Here is a 24,292-nt window from a genome sequence, read left to right as displayed (position 1 = left end):
CTGCCATTGTAACCGTTAGGGACCTCCAAACTTCGATCGGAGCATTTAAAGGGTTAATATGTTGCAGGCGGGTGTCAGCTATACCAGACAGCATTGTATAGAGTAGGATCGGCCCAGAACCCATTCCATACAAAGCCCAAACCTCCATGACTTAACAGTACATCATGGAGCATTAAGGGGTTAATGTTGTGCATAATTTATATGCGACCTTTATGGTCCCATCCACTTTGCATGTAGTGATGCGACCGCTTTCATCATCATTTGCGATATAACAAGATGGCGGCCTGTGGAGCACTTATTGTGACATCATAGGATGAGAGAATTCTAAACATTGTGACATCACCGCATTCCAAGCTAACCCTGCAGCGTGGAAAGCCTGGAGCTCTGATCACGAGGCGAGGACGAAGAGAGAGGATCCAGCGCAGGTAACACCATCACTTTCCGGAAGTCGCAGAGCTGCTGGCTACCAGGCAATGTGCGTGAGGAACGGGCCAACCTAGACGGACGGGAAGCAAGACCCGAGTTCATGGCATCCAGTGAAAGATTAAGGAAGATACTGAGGAACTACCCAACACCACACGCTACCAACCCGCCAAGCATGGACGATCTGTGAGTAGCCCAGCCCATGCCCAGCCTGCGCGCCACCACACAGCGCCCTCACCCTGCAGGCAGCCTCACAGCGCCCTCACCCTGCAGGCAGCCTCACAGCGCCCTCACCCTGCAGGCAGCCTCACAGCGCCCTCACCCCGCAGGCAGCCTCACAGCGCCCTCACCCCGCAGGCAGCCGCACAGCGCCCTCACCCCGCAGGCAGCCGCACAGCGCCCTCACCCCGCAGGCAGCCGCACAGCGCCCTCACCCCGCAGGCAGCCGCACAGCGCCCTCACCCCGCAGGCAGCCGCACAGCGCCCTCACCCCGCAGGCAGCCGCACAGCTCCCTCACCCCGCACGCAGCCGCACAGCGCCCTCACCCCGCAGGCAGCCGCACAGCGCCCTCACCCCGCACGCAGCCTCACAGCGCCCTCACCCCGCAGGCAGCCGCACAGCGCCCTCACCCCGCAGGGAGCCGCACAGCGCCCTCACCCCGCAGGGAGCCGCACAGCGCCCTCACCCCGCACGCAGCCTCACAGCGCCCTCACCCCGCACGCAGCCGCACAGCGCCCTCACCCCGCACGCAGCCGCACAGCGCCCTCACCCCGCACGCAGCCGCACAGCGCCCTCACCCCGCACGCAGCCGCACAGCGCCCTCACCCCGCACGCAGCCGCACAGCGCCCTCACCCCGCACATCGCCCTCACCCCGCACGCAGCCGCACAGCGCACACACCCCGTATGCGGCCACGCAGCGCCCCCCAGCTCTACAGAGAGATGCTGCAATAAAGCAAGCATTATCCTCCATTTGCTGTGACAACAATTCTGAATGAATGAAGGCTGTAATTCTGGAAGTACTGATCATGCGACCATGACCTGACAACCAGGATCGCTCATTCATCCACTGGAACAGCAAATGATTCTTCCCTTGGACGGGTGCAGTCACACAGCGTCCCACCCTGCGCCCCGTCACACAGCGCCCTCACCCAACAGGCAGCCGCACAGCGCATTCACCCTGCACGCAGCCACACAGCGCCCCCCGGCTCTAAGGAGAGATGCTGCAATGAAGCAAGCATTATCCTCCATTTGCTGTGACAACAATTCTGAATGAATGAAGGCTGTAATTCTGGAAGTACTGATCATGTGACCATGACCTGACAACCAGGATCGCTCATTCATCCACTGGAACAGCAAATGATTCTTCCCTTGGACGGGTGCAGTCACACAGCGTCCCACCCTGCGCCCCGCCACACAGCGCCCTCACCCAACAGGCAGTCGCACATCGCATTTACCCTGCACGCAGCCACATAGCGCCCCCCAGCTCTACAGAGAGATGCTGCAATAAAGCAAGCATTATCCTCCATTTGCTGTGACAACAATTCTGAATGAATGAAGGCTGTAATTCTGGAAGTACTGATCATGTGACCATGACCTGACAACCAGGATCGCTCATTCATCCACTGGAACAGCAAATGATTCTTCCCTTGGACGGGTGCAGTCACACAGCGTCCCACCCTGCGCCCCGCCACACAGCGCATTCACCCTGCATGCAGCCACACAGCGCCCCCCCAGCTCTACAGAGAGATGCTGCAATGAAGCAAGCATTATCCTCCATTTGCTGAGACAACAATTCTGAATGAATGAAGGCTGTAATTCTGGAAGTACTGATCATGTGACCATGACCTGACAACCAGGATCGCTCATTCATCCACTGGAACAGCAAATGATTCTTCCCTTGGACGGGTGCAGTCACACAGCGTCCCACCCTGCGCCCCGCCACACAGCGCATTCACCCTGCATGCAGCCACACAGCGCCCCCCCAGCTCTACAGAGAGATGCTGCAATGAAGCAAGCATTATCCTCCATTTGCTGTGACAACAATTCTGAATGAATGAAGGCTGTAATTCTGGAAGTACTTATCATGTGACCATGACCAGACAACCAGGATCGCTCATTCATCCACTGGAACAGCAAATGATTCTTCCCTTGGATGGGTGCAGTCACACAGCGTCCCACCCTGCGCCCTGCCACACAGCGCCCTCACCCAACAGGCAGTCGCACAGCGCATTCACCCTGCACGCAGCCACACAGCGCCCCCCAGCTCTACAGAGAGATGCTGCAATGAAGCAAGCATTATCCTCCATTTGCTGTGACAACAATTCTGAATGAATGAAGGCTGTAATTCTGGAAGTACTGATCATGTGACCATGACCTGACAACCAGGATCGCTCATTCATCCACTGGAACAGCAAATGATTCTTCCCTTGGACGGGTGCAGTCACACAGCGTCCCACCCTGCGCCCCGCCACACAGCGCCCTCACCCAACAGGCAGCCGCACAGCGCATTCACCCTGCACGCAGCCACACAGCGCCCCCTAGCTCTATAGAGAGATGCTGCAATGAAGCAAGCATTATCCTCCATTTGCTGTGACAACAATTCTGAATGAATGAAGGCTGTAATTCTGGAAGTACTGATCATGTGACCATGACCTGACAACCAGGATCGCTCATTCATCCACTGGAACAGCAAATGATTCTTCCCTTGGACGGGTGCAGTCACACAGCGTCCCACCCTGCGCCCCGCCACACAGCGCCCTCACCCTGCAGGCAGCCGCACAGTGCATTCACCCTGCACGCAGCCACACAGCGCCCCCCAGCTCTACAGAGAGATGCTGCAATAACGCAAGCATTATCCTCCATTTGCTGTGACAACAATTCTGAATGAATGAAGGCTGTAATTCTGGAAGTACTGATCATGTGACCATGACCTGACAACCAGGATCGCTCATTCATCCACTGGAACAGCAAATGATTCTTCTCTTGGACGGGTGCAGTCACACAGCGTCCCACCCTGCGCCCCGCCACACAGCGCCCTCACCCAACAGGCAGCCGCACAGCGCATTCACCCTGCACGCAGCCACACAGCGCCCCCCAGCTCTACAGAGAGATGCTGCAATGAAGCAAGCATTATCCTCCATTTGCTGTGACAACAATTCTGAATGAATGAAGGCTGTAATTCTGGAAGTACTGATCATGTGACCATGACCTGACAACCAGGATCGCTCATTCATCCACTGGAACAGCAAATGATTCTTCCCTTGGATGGGTGCAGTCACACAGCGTCCCACCCTGCGCCCCGCCACACAGCGCACTCACCCAACAGGCAGTCGCACAGCGCATTCACCCTGCACGCAGCCACACAGCGCCCCCTAGCTCTACAGAGAGATGCTGCAATGAAGCAAGCATTATCCTCCATTTGCTGTGACAACAATTCTGAATGAATGAAGGCTGTAATTCTGGAAGTACTGATCATGTGACCATGACCTGACAACCAGGATCGCTCATTCATCCACTGGAACAGGAAATGATTCTTCCCTTGGATGGGTGCAGTCACACAGCGTCCCACCCTGCGCCCTGCCACACAGCGCCCTCACCCAACAGGCAGTCGCACAGCGCATTCACCCTGCACGCAGCCACACAGCGCCCCCCAGCTCTACAGAGAGATGCTGCAATGAAGCAAGCATTATCCTCCATTTGCTGTGACAACAATTCTGAATGAATGAAGGCTGTAATTCTGGAAGTACTGATCATGTGACCATGACCTGACAACCAGGATCGCTCATTCATCCACTGGAACAGCAAATGATTCTTCCCTTGGACGGGTGCAGTCACACAGCGTCCCACCCTGCGCCCCGCCACACAGCGCCCTCACCCAACAGGCAGCCGCACAGCGCATTCACCCTGCACGCAGCCACACAGCGCCCCCTAGCTCTACAGAGAGATGCTGCAATGAAGCAAGCATTATCCTCCATTTACTGTGACAACAATTCTGAATGAATGAAGGCTGTAATTCTGGAAGTACTGATCATGTGACCATGACCTGACAACCAGGATCGCTCATTTATCCACTGGAACAGCAAATGATTCTTCCCTTGCACGGGTGCAGTCACACAGCGTCCCACCCTGCGCCCCGCCACACAGCGCCCTCACCCAACAGGCAGTCGCACAGCGCATTCACCCTGCACGCAGCCACACAGCGCCCCCCAGCTCTACAGAGAGATGCTGCAATGAAGCAAGCATTATCCTCCATTTGCTGTGACAACAATTCTGAATGAATGAAGGCTGTAATTCTGGAAGTACTGATCATGTGACCATGACCTGACAACCAGGATCGCTCATTCATCCACTGGAACAGCAAATGATTCTTCCCTTGGACGGGTGCAGTCACACAGCGTCCCACCCTGCGCCCCGCCACACAGCGCCCTCACCCAACAGGCAGCCGCACAGCGCATTCACCCTGCACGCAGCCACACAGCGCCCCCCAGCTCTACAGAGAGATGCTGCAATGAAGCAAGCATTATCCTCCATTTGCTGTGACAACAATTCTGAATGAATGAAGGCTGTAATTCTGGAAGTACTGATCATGTGACCATGACCTGACAACCAGGATCGCTCATTCATCCACTGGAACAGCAAATGATTCTTCTCTTGGACGGGTGCAGTCACACAGCGTCCCACCCTGCGCCCCGCCACACAGCGCCCTCACCCAACAGGCAGCCGCACAGCGCATTCACCCTGCACGCAGCCACACAGTGCCCCCCAGCTCTACAGAGAGATGCTGCAATGAAGCAAGCATTATCCTCCATTTGCTGTGACAACAATTCTGAATGAATGAAGGCTGTAATTCTGGAAGTACTGATCATGTGACCATGACCTGACAACCAGGATCGCTCATTCATCCACTGGAACAGCAAATGATTCTTCCCTTGGACGGGTGCAGTCACACAGCGTCCCACACTGCGCCCCGCCACACAGCGCCCTCACCCAACAGGCAGCCGCACAGCGCATTCACCCTGCACGCAGCCACACAGCGCCCCCCAGCTCTACAGAGAGATGCTGCAATGAAGCAAGCATTATCCTCCATTTGCTGTGACAACAATTCTGAATGAATGAAGGCTGTAATTCTGGAAGTACTGATCATGTGACCATGACCTGACAACCAGGATCGCTCATTCATCCACTGGAACAGCAAATGATTCTTCCCTTGGACGGGTGCAGTCACACAGCGTCCCACACTGCGCCCCGCCACACAGCGCCCTCACCCAACAGGCAGCCGCACAGCGCATTCACCCTGCACGCAGCCACACAGCGCCCCCCAGCTCTACAGAGAGATGCTGCAATGAAGCAAGCATTATCCTCCATTTGCTGTGACAACAATTCTGAATGAATGAAGGCTGTAATTCTGGAAGTACTGATCATGTGACCATGACCTGACAACCAGGATCGCTCATTCATCCACTGAAACAGCAAATGATTCTTCCCTCGGACTATAAGGGGGGTGCAGTCACACAGCGTCCCACCCTGTACCCTGCTGTACAGCGCCCTCACCCTGCACCCCGCCACACAACACCCTCACCCTGAACCCCGCCATACAGCGCCGTCACCATGCACCCCGCCACACAGCGTCTACTAGCTGTACACCCAGCCAGCAACTTCATTTGGACACCCACACAGCGCCCCACCCCAGCTCTACATGTACAATGCCCACCACCATCACACTATCATCAGCGGCTCTGATCCAGGGTTCTAGGACTGATCGCCTTTTCCCGGGGTCAAGAAGGAATTTTTTCCCTGTGACACAAATTGGCTAAAAGTGTCGAGGGATTTTTCGCTTTCTTCTGGATCTGCAGCCTTAGGGAAGCCATAACACTAAAATGTTGAAAACCTTAAATAAATAAAGTCTTTTATAATTGACACTTCTCTTAAGTTTTTATTTTGGAGCATGCGAGAATTTATTTTCTGGTGTCTAATTTCTGGTGAAGGCTGATTTTAGACAATACTTTCTAAATAAACCATTTCTTAAATTTATGGAATTGAATCCAAATACATATGGGTGAGAAAATGGTTGTTTGCAGCAAAGTTGTAGCTAGACGGAGGTCAGGGAGGGATCAGAGGGGGCATGTGCCCCAGGTGCCAGGGGGGGGGGGCCTTGGTGAGGTATGTAAATGAGGGATGAGAAAGGGCATGTGCCCCAGGTGCCAGGGGGGCCTTGATGAGGTATGTAAATGACGGATGAGAGGGAGCACGTGCCCCAGGTGCCGGGGGAAGCCTTGGTGAGGTATGTAAATGAGGGATGAGAGGGAGCACGTGCCCCAGGTGCCAGGGGGAGGCCTTGGTAAGGTATGTAAATGCAGGGCAAGTGCAACAAACTGAATATTTGCCCCATGTGAAGGCAATTACAGCTCTGGTTTCCACAAAGATATGAATATTAACACGTAAGCCACAAACTGCAGTGCAGCCTGTACGGCAAGCCCAAGGGAAGATATTGTATGTGTAAACCCAGGATCAGAGACACTTGAGATGATCACAGATCCTGGGCATAACTAGACAACCAACCCATCATGTCCTCCTTCCTGATGTGAAGCGATACACTGATTAGTAACATGTAGGGTGGTGAATCCCAAGTGGTTCCCCATTAAGAAAACAACTGCAACCACATTTAGTGTAAACAACGCAACTTTACTAAATGCAACCGCCAACAAGTGGTACAGAAACCTAAAGAAAAGCTTAAACGTTGCAAGCTTATAATACGAGAAAGACTGTTTGTTCTCCTCTACTCTGTTCCTGCTTACTTCACAGGAGCCCCCGTAGAGCATGTTGCTTCATAGAGGCCTGATTGTCCTATAATCCCCAATAGTGTCCACATCCCTAAATTAGGCCACTCCCACTAGCCAATCAATCCCATGATACAGCTCTTCCCCAGCACGCATGCTCGCTATCTCTGGCAGTTCCATAGGGATGTAGAAGAAGCAATGTGTATGCTTTACCGCCACTCCATTCATCCATGAAAAACAAAGGACCCCAATTCTTTTCATTGGTAGGTGTACTAGCAACTGGACCTTCACTGATTAAACACTTATTCCCTCATCCTGTGTATAGGGGATAAGTTATAATCTTGGTAGAACCCCTTTAAGGCCCTGGGACCAGAACTGAACTTCATGTGTAGCAGTAAGGAGAGCTCTAAGGCCTCATGTCCACTAGCTAAATGGAATTGCGGAATCCGCAGCGGATTTTGCCCATAGGGAATCATTGGCCATCCACGGTCCGTTAAATTGAATTTTGCACCTGCGGATGGCATTTTAAAAGAATTGCATTTTTCATGCGCGGGAGAAAAAAAGCGGCATGCTCGATTCTGCCGCGCATTCCGCACGGATCGGCAACATTGCTATCACATTGATAGCAATGTGTGCGGATATCTGCATGCAAAAAAAATACCACTTAAAGCAAATCCGCGGCAGATTCTGCGCGGATTGTATTTTTCAAGTGGACATGAGGCCTTAGGGCTCATGTCCACGGGCAAAATGTGATTTAAAATCCGCAGCGGATCTCCCGCGCGCGGATCCGCACCCCATAGGGATGCATTGACCACCCGCGGGTAGATAAATACCCGCGGATCGTCAATAAAAGGCATTTAAAAAAAAATGGAGCATGAAAAAATCTGGACCATGCTCCATTTTCCTAAAATAGGAATTAAAAGCATTTACTCACCCGCAGCGGGCCGCGAAGCTCTGCTCTTCCTCACGGCCGCATCTCCCTTGCTTCGGCTCGGCGGATGTGCCCGGCGCATGCGCGCGGCACGTCGAAGACGTGCCGGCGACAGGAATTCATCCGCCGGCCGAAAATGAAGATCCGGCCGTGAGGAACAGCTGACCTTCGCCGCCCGCTACGGATAGGTAAATGCTTTTAAATTTCTATTTTCAGCGCTCATGTCCGCGGGGCAGGAGGGACCCGCTGCAGATTCTCCATGTAGAATCTGCAGCGGATCTGATTTTCCCCGTGGACATGAGGCCTTAGGCTTTGTCCGACACTTCTATGTACCCAGTTGTGTGTCCGCATGGCCTCAGCTGGGGTGGTAGAGATGGCCATAAACATTATATATAAGACGTTTAGTTCAAATTAGTTTTCCATACTAAAGCATTTCAACCTTTTTAAAAGTTACCTTATCTTAACATTTCTCACCTGAACCCATAAAAACATTAAAAGAAGTGCAGGGTAGTTCTGTTGCTGAACTGGAAATAGCTGAACCCACAGAAGCCCTGTGCAACATATAATCACTTTGGTCAAAACTCCCTAAACCACTTAGGGGCACCTCACAGTGTGAAGTGAAATACATTTGAACCCGTTCTTCTACCCTAAACCACCAGGAAAACTAGGAGATAAATGTACGAGGCTGGGAGACCGACCACCGGGACCTCCAGTGATCACGAGAATGGCAGTACCCTAGCCCCCTTGTGAATGGAGTTATACTGCTAATGTGTGAGCACGGCTCTATTTCCATGGAACTGATAGATAGCCAACCATTTACTACCTTGTTCAAGCTGCAATTGATAAAATATCAATATATATAGAATATATACATCAAAAGTATATGTAAGGAATATGTTGGCAATTAAAGGGTTATTCCGTGCTTTTACCATTGATGACCTATCCCCAGGATAGAGCACCAACAGTCAACCAGCGGGGATCCGCCGCTCAGGATCCCCGCTACATTAGTTTATCCTCTGGCTCACTGTCAGTACAGCGGGCTGGATATAGTCATTGGTAGTCAAGGCTAGAAATGCAATAGATGGCTTCCCCCCTCACCAAAACCAACAGGAGCGATGCCTCCCATTTCACCTTTGGCTCTGACTGCAATGAGAATCCGGAAGTGTAATTGAAAGCATCACTCCCACTGGTCTCAATGGGAATGAAGCCACCCACCACACTCCTGACCCAGACCACCAATGACAATGTCCAGCCTGCTGCACTGACAAGCCGGACAATCAGCTGATCGGCGGCGAATCAAAGTGGCGGACCCCAGCTGGTCAACCACTGACAACCCATCCCGAGGACATCACATCCTCAGCATTAGCCTGCAATACCCCCTTATAGTGGAAGGATTGATTTTGGGACCCACTGACACAAGAGAAAGGACAATAAAGAAGACCGAAGTATTAAAAACAAATAAAAAGGTCCCTTCCATTTCTGGTCTATAGCGGTCCCCAAAAACTGCCATCGCTCTAGAGACCCAGAGCCCATTGTAAATGAAGCCCTGGATTTCTATCGAGGCAGGAGTCACGTCAAATCAGGGTAAAGGTCCCAGGCATCTCATCAGATCCATAGGCGAGCCTGCTGCCCATATACTCTCAGCCCGTCTTATATACTATTTACAAAAATGGTCTACACGCTCGTGTGCACATAGACATTTTATTGTTCATCGTGCTGACTCATCTTAATTCACTATTACCACTGGGGCCGCTATGGGGGGTTGGGGGGCACTATTACTACTTGGGCAATTGTGGGGGTCGCAGTTACTGCAGAGGCCACTGTGTGGGGGGTCACTATTACTGCAGAGGCCACTGTGGGGGGGGGTCACTATTACTGCAGAGGCCACTGTGGGGGGGGGGGTCACTATTACTGCAGAGGCCACTGTGGGGGGGGGGGGGGGTCACTATTACAGCAGAGGCCACTGTGGGGGGGGGTCACTATTACTGCAGAGGCCACTGTGGGGGGGGGGTCACTATTACTGCAGAGGCCACTGTGGGGGGGGGGGGGTCACTATTACTGCAGAGGCCACTGTGGGGGGGGGGCACTATTACTGCAGAGGCCACTGTGGGGGGTCACTAAACTGCAGAGGCCACTGTGGGGGGTCACTAAACTGCAGAGACCACTGTGGGGGGAACACTTACTGCAGAAGCCACTGTGGGGGTCCCTTTGGGGGAACACCATTACTGCAGAGGCCACTGTGGGGAACACTATTACTGCAGAGGCCACGGTGGGGAACACTATTACTGCAGAGGCCACTGTGGGGTACACTACTACTGCAGAGGCCACTGTGGGGAACACTATTACTGCAGAGGCCACTGTGGGGGGGGGGGGTCACTATTACTGCAGAGGCCACTGTGGGGGGGGGGGTCACTATTACTGCAGAGGCCACTGTGGGGGGTCACTAAACTGCAGAGGCCACTGTGGGGGGTCACTAAACTGCAGAGACCACTGTGGGGGGAACACTTACTGCAGAGGCCACTGTGGGGGTCCCTTTGGGGGAACACCATTACTGCAGAGGCCACTGTGGGGAACACTATTACTGCAGAGGCCACTGTGGGGAACACTATTACTGCAGAGGCCACTGTGGGGAACGCTATTACTGCAGAGGCCACTGTGGGGAACGCTATTACTGCAGAGGCCACTGTGGGGAACACTATTACTGCAGAGGCCACTGTGGGGAACACTATTACTGCAGAGGCCACTGTGGGGAACGCTATTACTGCAGAGGCCACTGTGGGGAACACTATTACTGCAGAGGCCACTGTGGGGAACGCTATTACTGCAGAGGCCACTGTGGGGAACGCTATTACTGCAGAGGCCACTGTGGGGAACGCTATTACTGCAGAGGCCACTGTGGGGAACGCTATTACTGCAGAGGCCACTGCGGGGAACGCTATTACTGCAGAGGCCACTGCGGGGAACACTATTACTGCAGAGGCCACTGCGGGGAACACTATTACTGCAGAGGCCACTGCGGGGAACACTATTACTGCAGAGGCCACTGCGGGGAACACTATTACTACTGGGGCCACTGCGGGGAACACTATTACTACTGGGGCCACTGCGGGGAACACTATTACTACTGGGGCCACTGTGGGGAACACTATTACTACTGGGGCCACTGTGGGGAACACTATTACTACTGGGGCCACTGTGGGGAACACTATTACTACTGGGGCCACTGTGGGGAACACTATTACTACTGGGGCCACTGTGGGGAACACTATTACTACTGGGGCCACTGTGGGGAACACTATTACTACTGGGGCCACTGTGGGGAACACTATTACTACTGGGGCCACTGTGGGGAACACTATTACTACTGGGGCCACAGTGGGGAACACTATTACTACTGGGGCCACAGTGGGGAACACTTACTACTGGGGCCACTGTGGGGAACACTTACTACTGGGGCCACTGTGGGGAACACTTACTACTGGGGCCACTGTGGGGAACACTTACTACTGGGGCCACTGTGGGGAACACTATTACTACTGGGGCCACTGTGGGGAACACTATTACTACTGGAGCCACTGTGGGGAACACTATTACTACTGGGGCCACTGTGGGGAACACTATTACTACTGGGGCCACTGTGGGGAACACTATTACTACTGGGGCCACTGTGGGGAACACTATTACTACTGGGGCCACTGTGGGGAACACTATTACTACTGGGGCCACTGTGGGGAACACTATTACTACTGGGGCCACTGTGGGGAACACTATTACTACTGGGGCCACTGTGGGGAACACTATTACTACTGGGGCCACTGTGGGGAACACTATTACTACTGGGGCCACTGTGGGGAACACTATTACTACTGGGGCCACTGTGGGGAACACTATTACTACTGGGGCCACTGTGGGGAACACTATTACTACTGGGGCCACTGTGGGGAACACTATTACTACTGGGGCCACTGTGGGGAACACTTACTACTGGAGCCACTGTGGGGAACACTTACTACTGGGGCCACTGTGGGGAACACTTACTACTGGGGCCACTGTGGGGAACACTTACTACTGGGGCCACTGTGGGGAACACTTACTACTGGGGCCACTGTGGGGAACACTTACTACTGGGGCCACTGTGGGGAACACTTACTACTGGGGCCACTGTGGGGAACACTTACTACTGGGGCCACTGTGGGGAACACTTACTACTGGGGCCACTGTGGGGAACACTTACTACTGGGGCCACTGTGGGGAACACTTACTACTGGGGCCACTGTGGGGAACACTTACTACTGGGGCCACTGTGGGGAACACTTACTACTGGGGCCACTGTGGGGAACACTTACTACTGGGGCCACTGTGGGGAACACTTACTACTGGGGCCACTGTGGGGAACACTTACTACTGGGGCCACTGTGGGGAACACTTACTACTGGGGCCACTGTGGGGAACACTTACTACTGGGGCCACTGTGGGGAACACTTACTACTGGGGCCACTGTGGGGAACACTTACTACTGGGGCCACTGTGGGGAACACGTACTACTGGGGCCACTGTGGGGAACACGTACTACTGGGGCTGACGCCAGGAGCAGCGGCACGAGACGGAGGTACGAGCGGGGGGCTGAAGGGGACAGCGGAGCAGCTCAGCAGCCGATACCAGCGCCGAAGCAGGTGCGGGGGCAGCAAGGAGAAGACCGGAGCGCAGTAGCCGGCGCCAAGAGGCCACCAGGAGTCCAGCGCCAGCAGCAGCGGAGGGGACCAGAACGGAGCAGCTGAGACAGGAGGGCAGAGTGAGCGGCCGCCGGGACAGCGGGTGACGTCACCAGGAGGAGTGGAGGAGCTGATAAGTATCTTCTGTGTGTGTTTGTGAGCTAAGTGTGTGTCTTCTGTGTATCTGGTTATTTGTGTCTTCTGTGTGTGTGTGTGTCTGGGGGTCTAAGTGTTTGTGAGGGGGGTAAAAAAAAATAAATTTTGTGACCGGTTGTGCATAAGTCTCAGCGGGTAAGAGGTTGCGTGAGAGCGGCAGCGTGAGTAGTTGCACAGAGGCAGCAGCGTGTGAGCGGTTGCAGCAGCGGGTGAGCGGTTGCAGCAGCGGGTGAGGGGTTGCAGCAGCGGGTGAGGGGTTGCAGCAGCGGGTGAGGGGTTGCAGCAGCGGGTGAGGGGTTGCAGCAGCGGGTGAGCGGTTGCAGCAGCGGGTGAGCGGTTGCAGCAGCGGGTGAGCGGTTGCAGCAGCGGGTGAGCGGTTGCAGCAGCGGGTGAGCGGTTGCAGCAGCGGGTGAGCGGTTGCAGCAGCGGGTCAGCGGTTGCAGCAGCGGGTCAGCGGTTGCAGCAGCGGGTCAGCGGTTGCAGCAGCGGGTCAGCGGTTGCAGCAGCGGGTCAGCGGTTGCAGCAGCGGGTCAGCGGTTGCAGCAGCGGGTCAGCAGTTGAGCGGTTGCAGCAGCGTGTGAGCAGTTGTAGCAGCGTGTGAGCGGAGAGTGATCAAGTCTATCTTCACTACTTCCACAAGTAAATTGTAGATCCCCATTAGGATGAGCTCCATGTCTGGCAATGTCATCCAGTGTGCTACTTGTGCAATGTATGCGGTCCTTGATCAGCCGATCGAGGGGGGCATACTGTTGCGCAAGATGCGTGCACGTCGCACATTTAGAAGCCCAAATTCTGGATCTAAACGGGCAACTGGCAACACTGAGAGCCATTGACATCCTGGAAAGGAGTTTGGTGCTCACTGAGCAGACACTCGCTGGGGTAGAGGCGGGGGCAGATGGTAGTACGGAAGTGCAGGGGGAGCAGGCAGTCAGCTGGGTGTCAGATAGAAGGAGGCGTAGAGGGAATAGATCCAGGGAGGCTGGTCCTGAACTGGCACAACCCAACATGTCTGCAACGTTGGCAGATGAGGGCGATGCCATTACAGAGCCAGCACCGCTGCAGCACGACATGCCCTCTGAACGCCAGGGGGATGACTGCTCCAGTGAGACGGGGATGGGGAGCGCAGGGCAGGCTAGACAGGTTCTAGTGGTGGGGGACTCAATTAGGGGGACAGAGAGGGCAATCTGCCATAAAGACCGGGATCGTCGAACGGTGTGTTGTCTTCCTTGCGCTCGAGTTCGACACATCGCGGATCGGATTGACAGATTACTGGGAGGGGCTGGTGAGGATCCAGCGGTCATGGTGCACGTTGGCACCAATGAACAAGTTAGAGGTCAATGGAGGGCCCTCAAAAATGATTTCAGGGACTTCGGGTCCAAGCTTAGGGCGAGGACCTCCAGGGTACTTTTCTCGGAAATACTACCTGTACCTAAAGCCACACTAGAAAGGCAGCAGGATCTTAGGGAGGTAAACAAGTGGCTCCGGAGTTGGTGTAAGAAGGAGGGATTTGTGTTCCTGGAGAACTGGGCTGACTTTGCTGTCGGCTACAGGCTCTACCGTAGGGACGGGCTGCATCTTAATGGGGAGGGTGCAGCTGTGCTGGGGGATAAGATGGCTAGAAGGCTGGAGGAGTGTTTAAACTAGGGACTGGGGGGGGGGTAAAATGAGAAATAGTGGGGTAGCCAGTGTAACTAGCGATCCGGGTCCAAGCAAAGGGAATGGGGGGGGTCGAGCAGGGGGTGGGGTTAGTACAGATAGAATTGATAGATCAGCCATAAGTACGAATAGCAACAAAACAAATTTAAAAAACAAAAAAAATTATATAAATTGTATGACCACGAATGCAAGAAGTCTGATTGGTAAAGTGGGTGAGCTTGAAGCGAGAATGACTGATGAAAACTATGATATAGTCGGAATTACGGAAACATGGCTTGATGATAAGTGCGATTGGGCGGTGAATTTGCAGGGGTACAATCTCTTCAGAAGAGACTGAAGGAACCAGAAAGGGGGAGGGGTATGTCTGTACGTCAAATCGAACTTGAAGCCGAGGCTACGGGAGGATATAGGGGTAGGAGACGAACAGGTGGAATCTCTGTGGGTAGAAATACAGGGAGGAAAAAATAACAAAATCCTGATAGGGGTCTTCTATAGAGCACCAAAAGCAACAGAAGAAACTGAAAACTTACTACTAAGGCAGATAGAAGAGGTGTCAAAGCGAAACAAAGTAATTATCATGGGGGACTTTAATTATCCAGATATAACACGGGAGAACGAAACCTGCAAATCTCACAGGGGTGATAAATTCTTGAGAGTAATTAAAGACAATTACCTGAACCAACTTGTGCAGGAACCAACAAGAAGGAGGGCCATTCTGGACCTAGTACTAACCAACAAACCGGACCGTATAAAGGGGGTGCAGGTTGAGGGGCACTTGGGGAACAGTGACCACAATATAATCAACTTCCAGCTGTCAATCAATAGGAAGCCTTATCAGGGAGTGACAAAGAAACTAAACTTTAGTAAAGCAAAATTTGATGAGCTTAGAACTATCGGTAACATTAATTGGGACAACATCCTCAAAAATATCAGTACGGAGGACAAATGGGAAAAGTTCAAAAGAATCCTAATCGCCTCATGTGAACAGTTCATTCCCTTTAAAAATAAAAGAAACTCAACTAAAAGGAAACCAATGTGGCTCGACAAGACGGTAAGCGGGGCAATAAACGAAAAAAAGAAAGCGTTCAAACTACTAAAGCAACAAGGCAGCGAAGAAGCGCTAAAAACATACAGGGAAAAAAACAAAATATGCAAAGATACGATCAAAACTGCCAAGGAGGAAGCAGAAAGACGGATCGCCAAAGAGAGCAAAAACAACCCGAAGCTATTTTTCAACTACATTAACAGCAAAAGGATTTGCAGGGAGAGCGCTGGCCCTTTAAAAAACAATGCAGGAGAAATCATTGATGATGACGAAGGGAAAGCAAATCTACTAAACAGTTTCTTCTCAAGTGTATTCACAAAAGAAAAGGAAATGCCACACGAGATGCAGGGGAATAAAATGAACCCCTCACAAAAGATCTCATACCTAACGCAGGAGGAGGTGCGGAAGCGGCTAAAGAAAATTAAAATTGATAAATCGCCGGGCCCAGATGGATTACACCCAAGGATACTAAGGGAACTAAGTGACGAGATAGCTAGGCCACTATACCTAATATTTCTAGACACTATCAAGACCGGTGTAGTACCATTGGATTGGCGCATTGCCAACGTGGTTCCAATTTACAAAAAAGGGAGCAAAAGTGAGCCTGGTAACTACAGGCCAGTAAGTCTCACTTCAGTAATGGGAAAAATTTTCTAGGGGATTCTGAGAGACGCCATCGATGAGTACCTCAAGGAGAATAAGGGAATAACTCCTCACCAGCATGGATTCATGAAGGGTCGCTCATGTCAGACAAATCTGATCAGTTTCTACGATGAAGTAAGCTCTTAGCTGTACCAGGGAGAATCTATTGATTTTGTATATCTGGACTTCTCTAAAGCCTTTGACACCGTGCCACATAATAGGCTAATATACAAAATGAGGCAGCTCGGACTAGGCGAAAACGTGTGTAAGTGGGTAAAAAATTGGCTCAATGATAGAAAGCAGAGGGTGGTAATAAATGGTGCGTACTTTGATTGGACCACAGTCGCTAGCGGGGTGCCACAGGGTTCAGTATTAGTCCCCACTCTGTTCAACATATTTATCAATGACCTGATAGAGGGGCTGCACAGCAAAATATCAATATTTGCAGATGACACAAAATTATACAACATAATTAATGCAACGGAGGACAATGTGCGGCTACAAATGGACCTGGATAAGCTAGGGGCTTGGGCAGAAAAATGGCAAATGAAGTTCAATGTTGAAAAATGTAAGACTATGCACATGGGCAGGAGAAACGGATGTCACAAATATTCACTTAATGGGGTACCACTAGGGAAAAGTGATATGGAAAAGGATCTGGGGGTATTAGTGGATAATAGACTAAACTGGAGTAACCAATGCCAGTCAGCTGCTGCAAAGGCAAATAAAGTCTTGGGGTGCATTAAAAGAGGTATAGGGGCGAAGGACGAGAACATTATCCTTCCATTATATAAGGCACTTGTCAGGCCTCACATGGAATACTGCGTACAATTCTGGTCACCGGTGCTCAGGAAAGATGTCACAGTGCTTGAGGGGGTTCAAAGAAGGGCAACTAAACTAATACATGGAATGACGGGACTGGAATACCCAGAGAGGCTATCCAAATTGGGACTATTTACTCTAGAAAAAAGAAGGTTAAGAGGCGACCAAATAACCATGTATAAGTACATGAGGGGACAACACATGGATCTCTCCAGCAATCTGTTTACACCCAGGACCACGACGGTAAGAAGAGGACATCCGCTACGATTAGAGGAAAGTAGGTTTCATCACCAACATAGAAGGGGATTCTTTACTGTAAGAGCAGTTAGACTGTGGAACTCTCTACCGGAGGAAGTGGTGATGGCAAAATCCATAGAGGAGTTTAAAAGGGGACTTGATGTCTTTCTGGAGAAGAAGGATATTACAGGATATAAATATTAGGTTAAGTGTCAATCCGGGGATACAGGCAGGTAGGAACTATTAGGGGTTGATCCAGGGAACAGTCTGATTGCCATTAGGGAGTCGGGAAGGAATTTTTTCCCCAAAAGGGCTAATTGGCTTCTGGCCTTGGTTTTTTTTGCCTTCCTCTGGATCAACACAGTAGGATAGACAGGCTGGACTAGATGGACATTGTCTTCATTCAGCCTTACATACTATGTTACTATGTTACTGTGGAGAACACGGACTACTGGGGCCACTGTGGAGAACACGGACTACTGGGGCCACTGTGGAGAACACGGACTACTGGGGCCACTGTGGAGAACACTTACTACTGGGGCCACTGTGGGGAACACTTACTACTGGGGCCACTGTGGGGAACACTTACTACTGGGGCCACTGTGGGGAACACTTACTACTGGGGCCACTGTGGGGAACACTTACTACTGGGGCCACTGTGGAAAACACTTACTACTGGGGCCACTGTGGAAAACACTTACTACTGGGGCCACTGTGGAAAACACTTACTACTGGGGCCACTGTGGAAAACACTTACTACTGGGGCCACTGTGGAAAACACTTACTACTGGGGCCACTGTGGAAAACACTTACTACTGGGGCCACTGTGGAAAACACTTACTACTGGGGCCACTGTGGAAAACACTTACTACTGGGGCCACTGTGGAAAACACTTACTACTGGGGCCACTGTGGGGAACACTTACTACTGGGGCCACTGTAGGGAACACTTACTACTGGGGCCACTGTGGGGAACACTTACTACTGGGGCCACTGTGGGGAACACTTACTACTGGGGCCACTGTGGGGAACACTTACTACTGGGGCCACTGTGGGGAACACTTACTACTGGGGCCACTGTGGGGAACACTTACTACTGGGGCCACTGTGGGGAACACTTACTACTGGGGCCACTGTGGGGAACACTTACTACTGGGGCCACTGTGGGGAACACTTACTACTGGGGCCACTGTGGGGAACACTTACTACTGGGGCCACTGTGGGGAACACTTACTACTGGGGCCACTGTGGGGAACACTTACTACTGGGGCCACTGTGGGGAACACTTACTACTGGGGCCACTGTGGGGAACACTTACTACTGGGGCCACTGTGGGGAACACTTACTACTGGGGCCACTGTGGGGAACACTTACTACTGGGGCCACTGTGGGGAACACTTACTACTGGGGCCACTGTGGGGAACACTTACTACTGGGGCCACTGTGGGGAACACTTACTACTGGGGCCACTGTGGGGAACACTTACTACTGGGGCCACTGTGGGGAACACTTACTACTGGGGCCACTGTGGGGAACACTTACTACTGGGGCCACTGTGGAGAACACTTACTACTGGGGCCACTGTGGAGAACACTTACTACTGGGGCCACTGTGGAAAACACTTACTACTGGGGCCACTGTGGAAAACACTTACTACTGGGGCCACTGTGGAAAACACTTACTACTGGGGCCACTGTGGGGAACACTTACTACTGGGGCCACTGTGGGGAACACTTACTACTGGGGCCACTGTGGGGAACACTTACTACTGGGGCCACTGTGGGGAACACTTACTACTGGGGCCACTGTGGGGAACACTTACTACTGGGGCCACTGTGGGGAACACTTACTACTGGGGCCACTGTGGGGAACACTTACTACTGGGGCCACTGTGGGGAACACTTACTACTGGGGCCACTGTGGGGAACACTTACTACTGGGGCCACTGTGGGGAACACTTACTACTGGGGCCACTGTGGGGAACACTTACTACTGGGGCCACTGTGGGGAACACTTACTACTGGGGCCACTGTGGGGAACACTTACTACTGGGGCCACTGTGGGGAACACTTACTACTGGGGCCACTGTGGGGAACACTTACTACTGGGGCCACTGTGGGGAACACTTACTACTGGGGCCACTGTGGGGAACACTTACTACTGGGGCCACTGTGGGGAACACTTACTACTGGGGCCACTGTGGGGAACACTTACTACTGGGGCCACTGTGGGGAACACTTACTACTGGGGCCACTGTGGAGAACACTTACTACTGGGGCCACTGTGGGGAACACTTACTACTGGGGCCACTGTGGGGAACACTTACTACTGGGGCCACTGTGGGGAACACTTACTACTGGGGCCACTGTGGAGAACACTTACTACTGGGGCCACTGTGGGGAACACTTACTACTGGGGCCACTGTGGGGAACACTTACTACTGGGGCCACTGTGGGGAACACTTACTACTGGGGCCACTGTGGGGAACACTTACTACTGGGGCCACTGTGGGGAACACTTACTACTGGGGCCACTGTGGGGAACACTTACTACTGGGGCCACTGTGGGGAACACTTACTACTGGGGCCACTGTGGGGAACACTTACTACTGGGGCCACTGTGGAAAACACTTACTACTGGGGCCACTGTGGAAAACACTTACTACTGGGGCCACTGTGGAAAACACTTACTACTGGGGCAACTGTGGGGAACACTTACTACTGGGGCCACTGTGGAGAACACTTACTACTGGGGCCACTGTGGAAAACACTTACTACTGGGGCCACTGTGGAAAACACTTACTACTGGGGCCACTGTGGGGAACACTTACTACTGGGGCCACTGTGGGGAACACTTACTACTTGGGGCCGCTGTGGGGAACACTTACTACTTGGGGCCACTGTGGGGAACACTTACTACTGGGGCCACTGTGGGGAACACTTACTACTGGGGCCACTGTGGGGAACACTTACTACTGGGGCCACTGTGGGGAACACCTACTACTGGGGCCACTGTGGGGAACACCTACTACTGGGGCCACTGTGGGGGTGGGGTCACTATTACTGCAGAAGCCACTATGGAGGGGTCACTATTACAGCAGAAGCCACTGTGGGGGGGGGTCACTATTACTGCAGAAGCCACAGTGGGGGGGGGGGTCACTATTACTGTAGAGGCCACTGTGGGGGGTCACTATTACTGCAGAGGCCACTGTGGGGGGTCACTATTACTGCAGAGGCCACTGTGGGGGGTCACTATTACTGCAGAGGCCACTGTGGGGGGTCACTATTACTGCAGAGGCCACTGTGGGGGGTCACTATTACTGCAGAGGCCACTGTGGGGGGTCACTATTACTGCAGAGGCCAATGTGGGGGGCCACTATTACTACAGAAGCCACTGTGGGGGTCCCTTTGGGGGAACACTATTACTGCAGAGGCCACTGTGGGGGTCCCTTTGGGGGAACACTATTACTGCAGAGGCCACTGTGGGGGTCCTTTTGGGGGAACACTTACTACTTGGGGCCACTGTGGGGAACACTTACTACTGGGGCCACTGTGGGGAACACTTACTACTGGGGCCACTGTGGGGGGGGGGGTCACTATTACTGCAGAAGCCACTATGGGGGGTCACTATTACTGCAGAAGCCACTGTGGGGGGTCACTATTACTGCAGAGGCCACTGTGGGGGGTCACTATTACTGCAGAGGCCACCTCTTTAAGACTCATCACATCCCCCATGTACTGTCTGCTGCTCCTCATCACATCCCCCATATAATGTCCTCACACCTTATCCCATCCCCAATATACTGTCCTCTTCCTTCATCACATTCCCCATATACTGTCCTCTCCCCTCATCACAGCCCGCATATACTGTCCTCTCCCCCTCATCACATCCCCCAAATACTGTCCTCTCCTCCTCATCACATCCCTCATATACTGTCCTCTCCCTCATCACATCCCCCATATACTGTCCTCTCCCCTCATCACATCCCCCATAACCTGTCCTCTCCCCTCATCACATACCCCATATACTGTCCTCTCTCTCATCACATCCCCATATATTGCCCTCTCCCTCATCCCATCCCCCCATATACTGTCTTCTTCCCCTCATCACATCCCGCATATGCTGCCCTCTCCTCATCACATCCCCCATATAGTGTCCTCTCCCTCATCACATCCCCCATATACTGTCCTCTTCCCCTCATCACATCCCCCATATACTGTCCTCTTCCCCTCATCACATACCCCATATACTGTCCTCTCCCCCTCATCACATCTCCCATATACTGTCCTCTCCCCTCATCACATCCTTCAAATACTGTCCTTTCCCCCTCATCACATCCCCCATATACTGTCCTCTCCCCTCATCACATCCCCCATATACTGTCCTCTCCCCTCATCACATCCCCCATATACTGTCCTCTCCCCTCATCCCATCCCCCATATACTGTCCTCTCCCTTCATCCCATCCCCCATATACTGTCCTCTCCCCTCATCAACCCCCCTATATACTGTCCTCTCCCCTCATCAAATCCTTCAAATACTGTCCTCTCCCCCTCATCCCATCCCCCATATACCTTCCTCTCCCCTCATCACATCCCCCATATACTGTACTCTTCCCTCATCACATCCTTCAAATACTGTCCTCTCCCCCTCATCACATCCCCCATATACTGTCCTCTCCCCTCATCACATCCCCCATATACTGTCCTCTCCCCTCATCACATTCCCCATATACTGTGCTCTCCCCTCATCACACCCCCTATATACTGTCCTTTCCCCTCATCACATCCTTCAAATACTGTCTGCTCCCCCTCACCACATCCCCCATATACTGTCCTCTCCCCTCATCACATCCCCATATACGTCCTCTCCCCTCATAACATCCCCCATATACTGTCCCCTCCCGAATCACATCCCCCATATACTGTCCCCTCCCCTCAGCACATCCCCAATATACTGCCCCCCTCTCATAACAACCCCCATATATTGTTCTGTCTCCCCCTCATAACATCCTTCATATACTGCCCTCTCCCTCCTCATCATAGCCCTCATATACTGTCCTCTCCCTCCTTATCATAGCCCCCATGTACTGTCCTCTCCGCTCATTAGAGACCCCATATACTGTCCTCTCCCCCCTTATCACATTCCCCATAATCTGTCCTCACTCTCATCACATTCCTCATATACTGTCCTCTCCCCCTCATCACATCCCCCATATGCTGTCCTCTCCCCTCATCACATCCCCCATATCCTGTCCCCTCCCCTCATCACATCCCCCATATACTGTTCCCTCCCCTCATCCCATCCCCCATATGCTGTCCTCTCCCTCATAACATCCTCCATAGACCGTCCTCCCCCTCATCACATCCCCCAACTACTGTCCTCACCCCCCTCATCACATCCCCCATACACTGTCCTCTCCTACCCTTATCACAACCCCCATATACTGTTCTCTCTCACCTTATCACATCCGCCATATACCATAATCTCCATTCATAATATCCCCTATACTGTCCTCTCTCCCCTTATCACATCCCCCATATACTTTACTTTCTTTCTTATCACATCCCCACATACTAACCTCTTCCTTCATCACATCCCCCATATAGTATGCTCTCTCCCCTTATCACATCCCCTATATACTGTCCCCTCCCCTTATCACATCCCCCATATACTATCCTCTCCCCTCATCATATCCCTTATAAATCACAATTATCATATACTGTATTTTCCTTTCTCATCACATTTCGCATATACTGTCCTCTCCCCTCAATTACAGACCTCTCTCCCCTTATCACATCCCCTATATACTGTCCCCTCCCCTTATCACATCCCCCATATACTATCCTCTCCCCTCATCATATCCCTTATAAATCACAATTATCATATACTGTATTTTCCTTTCTCATCACATTTCGCATATACTGTCCTCTCCCCTCAATTACAGACCCCATGTTGTCCTCTCTCCCCTTATCACATCCTGCATATACTTTCTGGTACTGATTTACTTTGAGCCACTGGAAGTGGTGGATGTACACCACTGCTAGGCTGCTTGACAGCCTCATCACATCTCCCATATACTGTCGTCTCCCCTCATCACAGCCCCCATATACTGTCCTCTCCCCCTCATCACATCCCCCAAATACTGTCCTCTCCCCCTCATCACATCCCCCAAATACTGTCCTCTCCCCCTCATCACATCCCCCATATACTGTCCTCTCCCCCTTATCACATCCCCCATATACTGTCCTCTCCCCTCATCATATCCCCCATATACTCTCCTCTCCCATCATCACATTCCCCATATACCGTCCTCTCCCCTCATCACATCCCCATATACCGTCCTCTCCCCTCATCACATCCCCCATATACTGTCCTCTCCCATCATCACATCGCTCATATACCTTCCTCTCCCTCATCACATCCCCCATATACTGTCCTCCCTCATCACATCCCCCCCATATACTGTCCTCCCTCATCACATCCCCCCATATACTGTCCTGCCTCATCACATCCCCCATATACTGTCCTCTTCCTTCATCACATCCCCCATATACTGTCCTCTCCACTCATAATATCCCTTATACTGTCCTCTCTCCCTTTATCACATCCCCCATATACTGTCCTCTCCACTCATAATATCCCTTATACTGTCCTCTCTCCCCTTATCACATCCCCCATATACTTTACTTTCTTTCTCATCACATCCCCACATACTAACCTTTTCCTTCATCACATCCCCCATATAGTATCCTCTCTCCCCTTATCACATCCCCTATATGCTGTCCCCTCCCCTTATCATATCCCCTGTATACTATCCTATTCGCTCATCATATCCCCTATACATCACAATTATCATATACTGTCTTCTCCTTTCTCATCACATTTCACA

The 24,292-nt window shown here is 52.3% G+C and overlaps 1 protein-coding gene across 1 annotated transcript in view; it reads left to right on the top strand.

Annotated features, from left to right (window-relative positions):
- The first annotated feature begins 526 nt into the window (after positions 1 to 526).
- The window catches only part of LOC136581700 (lysophosphatidylcholine acyltransferase 2-like), a 92,199-nt gene continuing 68,433 nt past the window's right edge, over positions 527 to 24,292 (top strand). The window contains exon 1 of the mRNA XM_066582323.1: positions 527 to 609. Within this exon, the coding sequence (XP_066438420.1) occupies positions 527 to 609 (83 nt within the window). The remainder of the gene's footprint in view (positions 610 to 24,292) is intronic.

This window comes from Eleutherodactylus coqui, chromosome 11 (genome assembly GCF_035609145.1).
Source record: "Eleutherodactylus coqui strain aEleCoq1 chromosome 11, aEleCoq1.hap1, whole genome shotgun sequence".
NCBI lineage: Eukaryota > Metazoa > Chordata > Amphibia > Anura > Eleutherodactylidae > Eleutherodactylus > Eleutherodactylus coqui.
The sequence above is the reverse complement of the archived record's forward strand: the minus strand, read 5'-3'. Positions and strand labels throughout refer to the sequence as shown.